Source organism: Myiozetetes cayanensis, unplaced genomic scaffold (assembly GCF_022539395.1).
Source record: "Myiozetetes cayanensis isolate MyiCay16 unplaced genomic scaffold, myiCay2020 scf20-37, whole genome shotgun sequence".
Lineage (NCBI taxonomy): Eukaryota > Metazoa > Chordata > Aves > Passeriformes > Tyrannidae > Myiozetetes > Myiozetetes cayanensis.
The window spans coordinates 11,112,037-11,125,642 of NW_026087412.1; the positions used below are offsets into that span (position 1 = coordinate 11,112,037).

At 45.7% G+C, this 13,606-nt stretch overlaps 1 protein-coding gene across 1 annotated transcript in view; it reads left to right on the forward strand.

Moving 5' to 3' along the window:
- Positions 1-5,545: 5,545 nt before the first annotated feature.
- The window catches only part of USP7 (ubiquitin specific peptidase 7), a 69,094-nt gene continuing 61,033 nt past the window's right edge, over positions 5,546-13,606 (forward strand). Inside the window, exon 1 of the mRNA XM_050317118.1 lies at positions 5,546-6,022. Within this exon, the coding sequence (XP_050173075.1) occupies positions 5,941-6,022 (82 nt within the window). The 5' untranslated portion in view covers positions 5,546-5,940. The remainder of the gene's footprint in view (positions 6,023-13,606) is intronic.

Genomic DNA, 13,606 nt, shown 5'->3' on the forward strand with positions numbered 1-13,606 from the left:
GAAGGGATTTGTGGAAGCAGGTTTTTCTTCTGAGAAAGAAGGCAGAGGAAGGAGATAAGGAAATAGCTGGAGATGGGTGGCAGGGTAAGTCTCAGGCTGATGCCTGGGCTGCCATCATCTTCATGGTACACAAAACAGCACCCAGGTGGGGCATTTGATGTGCAATCAGGGAAAGAGAGGTGATCTCAGGGAGGAGAAGTGGCTCAAATTTTGAAGTACTCGTACTTTTTCGTGTTCTGTTTCATATTTATTTTCATTTGAACATAATAGTTTGGTTAATAGTTTGTTTGCCTAGCGGCACTAACACCTGGCAGACTGAGTCAACAGCAGGAAGCATTTTGTTTATCAGACAGTACCTGCCTGTCTCTGTGCCCCTTTCCTGTGATCAGAAAACACAGAGAAATACATTTGTGGACACACAACTAATGCCTCTAGTTAGCAAGACCAACTGAAATGTGTGCTGTGGTCTTCTGTGTCAGCCATCTGGTGCTTTGCAGAGGAGGTGTCACAGGTGGGATGCAGATGTGACAAAGCCAGGAATTGAAGTCCCTTCTCCTGAGTCTTAGCCTGGTACCTTAATTGGAAAGCTGCTTTTCTTCTTGTCTTCCAAAACTCTCTGGTCAAAGGACACAGAAATTCTTTGGTATCCTCCTCAGTTGGATAGAAAAGTGGCCAAATGACATTACAGGTGATCTTTGCTTCTGATGTCAAAAGTCATGAGACTTAAACAATAGGAAGTTTGCAGCAGAGAGATCAGTTGCTATGCCAAGCCTGAGGAGTTCTCATCATTTTCGTCCCACTACTCTGTGCCACCTTTGTTTGGGTGTGTGATACAGCCATAGACAGAATATACAATTATTTTTTCTAAAAAAGACCACACATAACTCATTTGTGCTGCACCACAAGGCTCTTCAGCTCTTGCTGCATGTTTGTAAAGATGAGGATCTTACATACCTCCCCTCCCTCACAGCAGAGGAGATGTACAACTTACTCCAACACCACATTACCAGCACATTGAGAACCTCTGCAGGCCAAAGCACTTCAGCAGAACAGCACGTGCTGCATGGGAAGGATCAGTGCTCCTATTGGAAATCCCAATCTTCCACTAATAACACATTTTTTAAAAGGACTGTCACTGCATTGATGCTTTTCAGCTTCACCTTCTGCCTTCTACTCAGAGTGAAACACCACTTTTACTGCTACCCTGAGTCGATTAATTATAGTTCTACAGAAAAAGATGGACCAGTAAGGTACCTTCCATTCCCATTTTACTTTGGCTGTCTGTCACTGTGACACTTGACTTCATAGTATTCAACAAAATTCAATGAGAAAAAGAAATCATTGGACTTTTCAAGTATGGTAAACAGAGACTGAATCACCACCTACTAGTTTAGGGGTAAACATGCAAGTTTTCAGCAAAATAGTCTTGGTCTTATTGTGAAAATTAAAGTTCATCAATCCTTTTTTTTTAAATAGCTATGACTCAGCTCTCTGTGGAAGTCATATGAAAGATGTGGCTTTGAAAAACTGCTCCAAAATACACCTTAAATCATGTAAATCTTTGAACCATGGCATGTATTCAGTTGTAATGGATTTACCACCTTTTATTATTATGGAATAAGGGTTTATATCTCTCCTTAAAAGATAATGTTTGTTTGATTAAAGGGAAATCCTCAGTGTCTTGAGGAAGCACGTTGCTGGCACAGAGGCACGTCTGCATTAATATATATTCATCCACAAACATAGCAGAGTAAGCTGCACAAGCAGCAACCCCAGTTCTGCTGGTTTAGTGCCTCTGTATTAAGGGTGTGTGCCGGTGCAATTGACCTTCTGTCATTAAATGGCTATACATTTTCTTAATTATAGACACGGCCACCTGCACACACGACGGAGCACCATCCGTGGTGCTGGAACAAAGTGGCCAGGAGAGAACATCTCTGAGGCTGAAGCCTGGGCAGCAAGTGGAGCCAAGGAAGATTTCCTGAAGCAGCTGAGGAGCAGGGAGGAGATAAGCAGGCTGGCAGAAACACGCCTGGTCTAGCTCATTCTGCCACGGGGCAGAGGATGGGCTAAGCACCCTCCTCCTTTCCTTCAGCCCAGTTTTCTGTGGCTCCCTCCAACAGTTTTCCAAGCAGTGGCCATCAGGCCCTGCTGAAAATGGGGGTATCCCTGTGTGGAGCAGCTGCAGGGCAGGAGGGACCTCCCCAGCTCTGCCACGGTCAGGATCTCTTACCTAGAGGGCAGAGATGCAGGGAGACACGGGGATCACTGATCCCTGATGGCTCAGCCTGGCACACAAACACTGGCTTGCGAGCGTTTTAAAAATAAACAGCCTGAGTTGGATTTATTTTTACATTTCAGGGAGGCTGAGGAGCAGGTCAGCCTCACAAAATAAATAAAGCCCATTTCTTCAATGGCATTTTAAAGATGATAGCACCTCTTAGGATGACTAATGTAGAGGGAATGCGGGGAGGCTGCACCCAATCCCACAGCCCTACTGACCCCGAGCACACAGTAAGGGATCTCCTGTGCCTGCTCTTCCACCCAGGACCTGGAGGATGAAATCCTTTGCAGCTTCACCAGATTCCCCCGTGCTCTGTGGGGGCACAAGGGCCAAGAGGGACTGGGTTAGTTGACAGGGTAGCAACCTAAATTTAGACAAGATTCAGTAAGTGGGTGTAAGAAATAAGAGGAAGGACAAGAATGAAAGGAATGGATACATAGACTGCATTCATCATGTTCCTTCTCGTGAGCTTTACTTCAATTTTTTTTTAAAATATCAGTAACCCTTGCCAGGGATTTGCCCAACTGTTCTGCACAAGGAGTTTGACACCAGAACTACAGTAGACAGGAGTCACAGGGGGTTGTGGCTGTCAAGGACATGGTGTGCAGTACAGAACCAGATTCTTAAGAAAATAGAAGGCATTTATGGATCAGCTGGATAAGTAAATGATTTGGTATCAGTGCTGGAGTAGAAGCTGGGTGAAATGCCAGCAGCAATGATATGGCCAGGTCATTATACAAAGGTGACCATCCTTTATTACAAAGGAGAGAGCCTTTGTGTCCTGTACTGGAGGAAGTTGAACGGCAGAAAGTTTCATGAGGGAGTGGCAATGGGCCAGGAGTACTCAGCAGAAGTATTCCTCATGTAGTTGGAATAAAGTGTTAGCATATGTTGAGATCTGGACTTCACCTTAGGCTCAGCAATTATTAGGATTTCTATTTCCTGCCTAGAAACAATCAAATCACAGTGCTGCAATCAACGGCTGATGGTATAAAATGCCTGATACTTAATTATTTCAGAAATGCATTTGAGATTATTATATACATATACTTAAAATTTATTCCCTCTTAAATATAAATACTTGACTCAATTCCCACTAGAGTTTCCTGCACAATATAAATGGTGCATTTTCACACATCTTTTCAAAGGTTTTTAAGGTACTTTAGACCCTCTTGTAGCTGGACTCTGAAATGATAAAGCCAACTTACATTAGGAATATGCAATCAAGTGCTGGCTTGTGATATGCTGCCTTCAGAAACTGATGATACATCGTTCCCATGTGCAGCTAACAACAGGAAAATCCCTGCCTCTCTCTTCCATACCACCTTTTCCACAGCAAAGGATTTGTACAGGTGCATTTTGCATGATTTCTGCTCCCCTAAAACAGTAGGGGAGTTCAACAGCTTTGGAAAATTAGCTACCTTAAAGTGGACTGAAGCTCAGAGAAGTTTTTTGTACGTAAAAGAATGTTTGTAAGGCTTATGATAACATCAGCTTATGGTTAATTTCAGGGACTCGTTCTTTGCAGTAGTGCAACCATCTTCCTCAGTTGTTCCTTGCCCACAAGCCCAGTGTCCATGGCTGAGGAGTCAGGTAATAACCCGTAGCCACCTTCTTGTTGTGACATACTGGTTCATCCTGTATTGGGGATCACTTGTGGAGGGAGGATGGAGGGATGAGTTTAAACCTGTGCATGATTTAGGAGTTTGGAATGGAAGTCATTAGGAAACAGCAATTGTTCTGGGAGGCAATTATAGGGAAAGACTGGCAGTGGGGAACTCAAAGGTTAGGACATTAAGAAACTAAAGACATGGGCATCAATCTCTGTCTGAACCTCTGTCCTAATCCCACTCTTTTGCTGAGATATTGTAAACCCAGGTTTGACAGATTTGTCATGTTTTTGCTTGGGTCAATAGCAACAAATATTTTCCAGACTTGTAAATAATTTTTCTTTAAACAGGTTCTGAAAATTCAGAGGAACAACAGGGAAAGTTAGAATGTACTTTTAGGCAGGCAATCTATCAAATTAGCTGTTTTTAAAACCTGACCTTCCCTTATTTTTCTTCTTTCTAGCCCTGGAATTTGCTTCTTAAGGCAGGGCTTCACGCTCGGAAATTATTTTCTTCTCCTGCCCCCCTCTGCAGACTCCTGTGCTGCTGAGAAGCAGCTGGAGCCCAGCTCCAGGTGGGTTGGATTCATCCCCCAGATTGGTTTTGATTTGCTGATTTTATAAACCAGGAAAACAAATAAATTTTTCATTCATTTATCCACTTGCAGTCAGACCAGCACTGTGTGCCTGGATACATTTTCAGTCCCTTCAGGAGGCCCAATTTTGCGTGTTCTGAATCCTTCCCTTCGGAGACTTATCCTGCTGCCTGCTTCCCAGGATCCTGAAGTAAACACCAGACTGTTTAAGAGAACTCCCCACAGCCTTCCAACTACGTTTTCATCCTTAACCCTTCATTGCTCTGACCCCAGACTGGACACAGAGGGGGTCAGATTTATTCATCTGCACCCCTGCCTTCCCTGTCCACTCTGGGAAAACAGGTCCCTTCCCTGGGAAGGGACTGCATTCACCAGGCAAGCCTCATGAAGAACAGTGGCAGCCAGGCGAGGAGCACCCTTGTTTACAGCAGATTTCTCTCCTTTTCCGCACGCCGTACAAACGCGTCCTTCCCTCGCCTGTCCCTGCCCTACAAGCGAGGCAGCCCCACACCCGCAAGCGGGGAACCAGCCCAGGGGGCCCAGCTGCTGTCGGTGCGGGGCTCCCTCCGCTCCCTCACGGCGAGCGCGGCCCCCGCCGGGCGGAGGGGCCGGGGCGACCGCGGGGTCCCCGCCGCGAGGGCCCGGCCGAGCGAGGAGCGCTCCCCGCGCAGGTGGCTCCGGCCCTGCGGGGAGGCCGCGGCGGCAACGCTGGCCCGGCCCCCTGTCCCTGTCCCCGCCCCTCCGGCCTCCTGTGGCGGCGGCGGCCGCGGCGCTGTTCCCCTCCCTCGCTCCCTCCCTCCCTCCCTCCCCGGCTGCGGGGCTGTTCCCCCTCATGCGGATGTGACATTTCACGGCGTTACCGCAGCCGCCATTTTGAGGCACCGAGCGCTGGCGGCGGCGGAGCGGCAGTAGCGCGCCGGGGCTCGGGCGACGGGGGCGGCCCGCGGGCCGGGAGCGGCGAGCCGGGCGTCGGCCAGCGGCGGTGCCGGGGCGCCGGGGGCGGGAGGGCACGGCAGGGCCCCGCGGCGCCTCCCGGACTTCGCAGCGCCGCGGACACCTCGCCGGGGGAAGGGGAAGCGCCGGGCGCCTCCGGGCCCTGACTCCGGGTCTCCCGTCCCCCCCTCCCGGTCCCCTCCCCTCCGGCCCCCGGGGAAGCCGCCGCTGCCGCCGCCCCCGGCCGGTCCCTCCTCCCAGCCCCTTTCCCCCGACCGGGTGCCGCCGCCGAGATTGGGCGAATAGCGAGCAAATACGTGCGCGTCTCGCTGCCTCCGCCGGCGCCCCGCTCCCTGCTCGCCGGAGCCCCGCCGCAGCCCCCCGAGCCGGGCGCCCAGTCCCGGCCACTGCCGAGGCCCCGCCGCTCCTCCGCCCCTTCCCCTCCCGACACAGGCCCGCAGCCCCCCGCGGGAAAGGCCCAGCCCGCCGCCGCCAACGAGCCCCAGCCCCAGCCCGACATGAACCACCATCAGCAGCAGCAGCAGCACCAGAAGCCCGGGGAGCAGCAGCTGAGCGAGCCCGAGGACATGGAGATGGAAGGTAAAGCCCGCGCCCTCAACTCCGCCGAGAGTTTCCCCCCCTCGCCCTCTCTGCCCCCGCTCCCGGGGGCTCCCCCGCCGCCGCCGCGTCCCCTCGGGGGTCCCGGGCCGCCCTCCGTGGTAAACACGCTGTGGCCGGGCCGCTCCCGCCGGGCCCGGCTCCGGGGGTGCCGGGCAGCGCTGCCCCGCGGGGCCCAGCCAAAGTTGCGGTGCGGGGCTGGGGGAGGCGGCCCGGGGGGGCTCCGCAGGAATTCGCTCCGCGGGAGGGGGGAGGGAAGCGCCGCTACAAAAGGAGCCCCGGGACCCCCGGAGCCTCCCGCGGGGCGTGGGGGGCGAGCCGGGGGTCCGGGCAAAGTGGTTGCGGCGGTTCCGGGGGAGGGTTTCGCCCGGGGCGGGCGGGGGGCTGCAGCCCTGCCCTGCCCGGCCGCTCATTGTATGCAGGCAGCCACGCTGCTCGCCATTTTTAATTAACCCTCCGAGGGTTATTTACAGAACCCGCTGCCGGCCGGGCCTGCGCGGGTCGGCGGGCAGCGCTGGCCATGTGTAGCGCCTGCACAGCCCGCGGCCCGCATCCTGCACCGTCATGCAGTTGCGCTGGCTCCATAAAGGAGGCACTACGTTTGCATGTTCCCTACCCCCGTCCGGTGTAGTCTCCAGTGGTGCCTTTTTTTTTCCCCCCCTTTTTTCTTTTTTTTTTTTTTTTTTTTTAATGCGTTGTGTTGTTGTTTTTACACACCCTCCCCCTCCTCTGAGCAACATCCTCCGTCCCAATCCAACGCTGTAAAATTATTCTTTTGGGCAAGTGTACGGCGGGGTTTCGTTCCCGAAGGAAGGACAGGCACAGTGTGAGCTGCTCGTACCGATTGACTTGGAGGTCAAAATCCCCAACTGCCTAAATAACGTTTAGGATGCCTGACTGCGAAGATGCCAATTCTCATACGGCCGCTTTAATCAACAGCGACATAAATATTCGCCAACAAAGATATTTTGCGTGAAAACGTGGCAATCGTCTTAGCAAATGTACCTTTCTGCTAAATAATAGCCATTGAAATCAGGAGGAGCGAAGGTGCTTTAGTGGAAGTTTGTCACAGTGACTGTGAGATTACATTTCAAGATTAGAAGGTCATTACATAAAGCCTTGTTTTCTTAAACACGAGTCTCTACTGCATACAGTAATAGCTAAAACTTATTTACTACCTGAGTGACTGTTTTTAGTTTTGTTTTAGGAAAGTCTCCAGACTGGTGTTTATGTACAGTGGAGCCAATATGTAAAAGGAGGTGATTTAAAATATACCTCATATTTATATGCATACAAATATAAACATCTTGTGGGTTATAGTTTCCAGCAGATTGTTTGATAGCCTTTAGCAATCTGCATTTTCTCAATGTCCTTTTCAAGTCCTTTAGAATATTGACTGTATTTACTGGTTTAATTTTTGAATTTTATGGGCTAGGTGCTCCACCATGCTGGTTTCACTGTGACATGCTGAACATATTTATGCAGTTTAAAGGTGTCCTGAACTTCTCTGGATCGCATCCCCTCTGCTAGTGGGGATACAGGAGTCCAAAATACAAGCAGAAGTCCCTGTCATGATTGTGAAAATCACACTGGTGGCCAACTCTGTTTGGAGGGGTGAGGAAAGAGTCTCTGCACATACTAACATAGGGACACTAAGAATAAATCATTGTCTCAGAAATCTGTTTGAAATCTATTAAGCCACACACAGCTGATTCCAGGTGAGATGACAAACTTGCTAATTTGTGAGACTTTACAGAACTGTCCATTTATGTAAAAACAAAATCAAAAAAGTTTAGCCTTTGGAGATTGATTCTAATACTTGATTTTTCTTGAGAAATATGGTAAGTTCACAAGACAGCAGAGATCAGATTGTTGCTAACTTTTATTAAAAGTTGGCATAATGGGTATATATTCATATATATTAATGCGTAGAACAATGTTCATCATCTTAATATATGGGTGTTTGTGCTTTCTTTAGGGGTGTTTTTAAGCAGAGAGGAAAAGACAATAACATGTAGTTAGCGTAATTTTAACATGCATAGAGCAGTGTTGGATGCCATTCTTCAGTGAGTGATCACTTAGATTTAGGAGGAATGTGAAGAATGTGCAGTGGAAAATTGCACATCTTGATTTTGAATTATGTGTAGGTTTGCTTAGTCTGTGTACAGCTGCACTAGATGAACAAGTTTTGATGAGTGAAGTAACAATTTCAGACATAGTAATCGAAGTGTGGCGTTAAACTCTTCAGGATTGAAGCAGATACAGTATTTTGAGCATGTACTCTCATGCCCCTGTTTTTTCCCCTCCCCTTTCCCTTATGACTAATTTACTCTTCCTTGATGACCTTATGGACACTGTGTAATTGAAAGTAGTACTAGAGAGGGCTGTCAGACTTTGTGAGGGATGAAAACATTCCCTTTAGAAAGAAAATCATGAAAGAAAGAAGCAATGACAGCCGTGGTGAGGGGCAGGTACCTGCTCAGTGGGACCAGGTGTGATGCAGCCTCACCTGCTTGCAGTGCCTCTTAGAATGCTGTGGTGATCCCAGTCACCTCTCTGGGTATTTAGTCGTTACCTGTAGGTGTTAGTAATCAGCTCTAGCCTTGCTGAGCCTCGGCAGTAGTGACATGTGGACAGAGAAACTTTAGGTTTCTGAGCACTGTAGGGGTTGTGTCCCCACAGCTGAAGGCAAACCCTTCCCGAGCCAAGAGGACAGACACTCAGAAAAACAGTGTTTGCTGCTGCTGGTTTTCACCTCTGTGCCACACCAGGTTGGTTAGTGCACCTCCCTGTGACTGTTACAAACAAAAAAGCGGGTGGTGGTATTTAAAATGTAGTTCAGGTTTTTAATTGGGTTCACCCTTCAGCCCTGCTTAGTGTGGAATGAATGTGGTGAAGGGTTGGTGTTGGCGCAGGAAGGGCTTTTTGTGGTGGCACAGATGCTCACAGTTACCTGGCCAAATTCTGTCTCTAGTCATGGATTTTGGTTGCACCCCTCATTTATTCATTGCTGCATAAAAGCATGTGATTCTGGCTGCCGAGGCTGCCTTTGGGCCGAAACAGAGTGGGAGTGTGCAGATGAGCCGTTGGTGCCTGGGTGTTAGATAAATTAACAGTTTGGGGTGGTGATTAGTAAATTATCCTGTAGAAATTCTGAAGAGTTTATTTTTATGCTAAATAAATTCAGGGGAAGAAATAAATGATAGTTTTTCTTTACTGTAAGTAGGGTGTGTAGTTTGCTTTATCATGCAAAGAATTAGGGCTCCTGTGTTGCTAGTGAGTTACTCTATAAAGTGTAATTGAATCCAAGCCTGATACTTTATATATGCTTCCTCTGTAACATCTTTTCACAATACAAATGTACAGTTACATACTTCAAAAAGTTCTTTCATGGAAAGTCTCATTTGCAGCTTAATAACTGTAAGTTTCCCCTGTTTATAATTTGAATCTGTTTTTCTGTAGGTTCAGCCTCTGCCCATAGTTACATATGTACGTGTGTTTCCCATTAGGGAAGTTTCTTTCCTGAAGTAGCCAGCACAGGCTTAGCAAGGCAGTGTCACAGTGCAGGAACATGGAGTGACTGGTGGTTCAGGTCACACACTTGTGCTCTCTCCTTGTGTCATCTCTGCAGCCTCTCAGGCAATGCCCTCTTATAAGTTTTTCCTCCGTTTGGGCAATTTGAAGTTGAGATTTGAATTTCAGGTGAAATGATGCCAGATATTTACAAAAAAAAACCCAAGAAGAAACCTAACCTGTCTGTATGTATGTGAAGAGTTTAAAATCACACTTTTTTGCAGTTTCCATGCAGCTGAAAGTTTGTATTCCTTGCTGTTCATTCCTGTGTTGCTTATTACTGGCAGAATTTGCTAGATTTCTGACCCACTGTGTGATACTGGTCTCGAGTACTGAAATTATTTTTTTGCCTATCTTCTGACTGCTTGCTTCCCTCTCATATTTTGTCCTCATTAGTATTCTCAATTCCTGGCAATTTAATGTCATTTGCATACATAACACAATGTTCATATATTTTTTTTCCTTGCTTCCATGCCTTTCTCCTGAAGGCCTGTATCCTTTTTTTTTCACTGAGCTCCTCTGCTGTCTTCTATGTTCCTCCTAGTCAGGTGGTGATAGACTGGGGCTGTCTGAGAGGAGAATATTCAGACAAAATTCATTATACAGCTGTGGGTACTCTATTGGTTTATATGTTCTTTCTGCCCCTTCCCCTTTCCAGCCTTGACATTTTTCCATGAAATAGGTGATGGTCAAGTGAGGGAAGATAAAAATGCTGATGCAGTAGACAACAAGCAAAATTAGGTTAATTTTGAGGCTACACCTAGAGCGAAGAACCAGGCCTGGCCTCTTACTCCTGGTAACGATCATGTTTAGTGGCCCTGGAAGCAGCATGCTCAGCCTTGGAAAAAGATGTGCATTGGATCATTGCCAAATAACCACTTCATGCCAACCAGGGAAGTGGCACTGGTGACTTCTGAAGAGTAATAAAAACTCTGTGTTTAGGTTTTCTTCTGTGCGTTCTTCATGAACTGGGTGCTCCTTAGGTCGTCAGCTTTATTAAACTTTCTGTGAAGGAGGGGTGGAAATAGTGAAATAGTGAGAAATGTGTGTAAACTTCCGAGGGAAGCACAGGTTGCTCCTCAGAGTTAACTGTATATCTCAGACTTCACTACACTCCAGTTGTTCCAAGGTATTGCCTGAGTGGTGAAATCTACTCCCTGATGTTCCTAAGGTAGCTATAGGAAGTAAAATAGCAAGTTGTCAAGTTTTGTTTGTAGAAGTAATAGAAACCCAAAATCTCTTTTAAAAAAAGCAGATAAAGATAGTTGTGTAAAGCTAACTGCTATTATAAGCAATGTATTTGCTATTTATTATAAGCAAATCTAAACAGTGCATCCAGCCTGTAGCAGTTAAACCAGTTTAGCCAGTACATCTTGCATGACATCATTCGATATTTGGGGTAAGGGTGAAAATGAACTGGTTTAAAGCTTGCAAAGCATCCATCACTTCTTGAATGATAATAAATTTAAAATAGGGCATTGTTTGTGTTAGTTTGTGCTTTGAGGTGTCTCAGATCACTTGTTTTAATTTGACTTTGTATCTTGGGGCTGTAGGACGTTTGTTGTGACAGAGTAAAATTGGTGGCTTGCAATACAAGGCAATAGAAGTCCTAGCAAGTGTGCTTTTTCCCCTCAAATACATATGTTAATATACATACATTAATATATATATTAATATAGTCAAAATCTACTATGTGCTAGTTTGACATTGCCAGCAGTGGGATTAACTGTTATTAAAAGTGTTTTGACAAGTAGAAAGGGGGCTGGAGACTGGCTGTCTTCCTTGTCAAGTTATTACACAGTGTTGTTTTCTGAAACTTTTTTCATTGGTCACTTAATGTTTTTTACTGCAGTGATTTTATCATTTTAATTTCATACATTAATAAAAAGAGTGAAAGTGCACCTAATCGGTGCTGTGGCATAATGTATCTGTGTGTATTATTGCAGACTTAGACTTAACACATTTTAATATTTCTGCTAATCCATTTATTTTTCAGCTTGGCTTGCTGATTGTAGTAAAACAAGCTCTGTAAGTTTAGAAACATTGAATGGCGTTTGAATGTCTTGCCAGCAAAATGAAGAATGGTCAGCTTGGAAATAGTGTCTAATTCTGACTTTGATTTGCCCAGATTGCCTAGAAGGCTGAGCTTTTGTCAACAAGAAATAATCAAGCTTTTGGAAATTAGTAGATGGATTTAGAAAATACTGTGCTGACTATTTCCAGTTTGGGGAAGACTGTTGTTTTTTACTACAGTGTCTAGGAATCTTGGAGATTCTGTTCAGAATTTAAAAATACATTCAAAAACTGGTTTATGTTGGACTTAATAGGCATCTAGAATAACACAGCTTGATTGTCCAGCACAACAGCATGTGCATACTTGTTAAGCAAAATACCTTAAAAATGTGGAGATTAAATGATAAATTACAAGAAAACTAAAATTCCCTGCTGCAATCAGTACAGTGTAGCTCACTTAGTGTTTTTAGTTGCTATTTGGCAACTGTTTTAAGCATTACCAAAATAAGTCACTCCAGACCCACTTCATAGTGAAGATTTAAACAAAACCATCATGCTTTGTAGCATCAAACATCTTGGAACAGGATGTTCAGTGCCTGAAAACCTGGAGTTCTCCTTGACTGCAGCTGTAAAGGGAGCTCCAGAATGATGCTGCTCAGGGAAGGTGTGCCAGGAGCATCCTATTTAAAGTGGGGAAGGGAAAACGCTGGTAGCTCAGCTTATCCCTGCATATGTGTTGGTGTGTGGAGACAGACAGTCTTCCAGGTGTTTTCCACAACCAAAGCCTTGCACTCCAAAGCATTTTGCAAGCCGGAGGAAGATGGTGTCATATGAGAAGAAAGTGCAAAATAGATATTTTTTTAGCAGTACTGCAGTGTTTTGCAGCCTGGGAGAGGTGATGAGTTTTTTTTTTAATACAGTCACATCTCTTTGATATGAAACATAAAAGTGCTGGAAAAGAGAACTTGGAGCTTTATATTTTGTGTGTGAAGGGGTTGAATGCACTCCAGTAGAACTTGCTTTAAATGCTGAAATCTGTGAAAATTCTTAAGGTCATTTTTCACAATTTCCCTTTTCCCAGTGTAAATAGCAAAGGATGTGTAGGAGTATCACTGGTGTTGACCAAGTTCTAAGCTTGATCATCTGGTGATTTCACAAGGTGCAACTGTAAGGATGTTTTTCTAAAATGCAGCATCTCCAGCTGTGCGTGTGTGTTTTTTGCAAAGATCTAAGGACAGTTTTGGTTTAGGGCTCTGAATGTGATGTTATACTAATAACAACAATTGGATGAATTTCTGTTGAGCTGTGCTTGAAAAAAGGAATGGTTGTGTGTTTCCACAACAGAGATTTTCCTTCCCATATGTTTCAGCATGTTGTTTTCGAATATCCCTGATATTGTTCAACAGAACGTTGATGGACATTTGGATAAAACTATGAGGGTGCCCATTACAACTTGATGAAGGTTTTAAATTCTAAATACAACTTAGTGGGTTAATATTCTTTCTGATGAGTAGATCAAGCATTCGTAGTGTTTGTTTCATAAAATAGCTAATTGGTGAATTAAAATATACAAACTTTACATCTGTAGTTTGTAAGATAATAAGTGAGTTTGTATCTATATATGTATATAGATAGTAGACATAGTAGTGATACAATTTATGTCTAAGTGGTGATACATAGTAGTGATACAAACGTTCTGGTTTGCAGGTATTATGATCCTAAAGGCAACCCCGCATCTGGGATTGGTATTTCCATGCATCACCATTTAGTCCATCAGCTGTGACAGGGACTGTTATGGATCTGGTCCTGCCAGGCTGCCCCAGCCCCTGCATGACTGTGCTTATTTAGCCCTGTGCAGTTTTTGGACAGTAACCTGTTGCATTTTTTTGTCTTGATAGTCCCTGATTACTGGACAAGAATGAAGAGATAAGAAATGTTTGGGGAGAGAACAGTTTATTTTTTGGGTTATTTTTCTTCTCC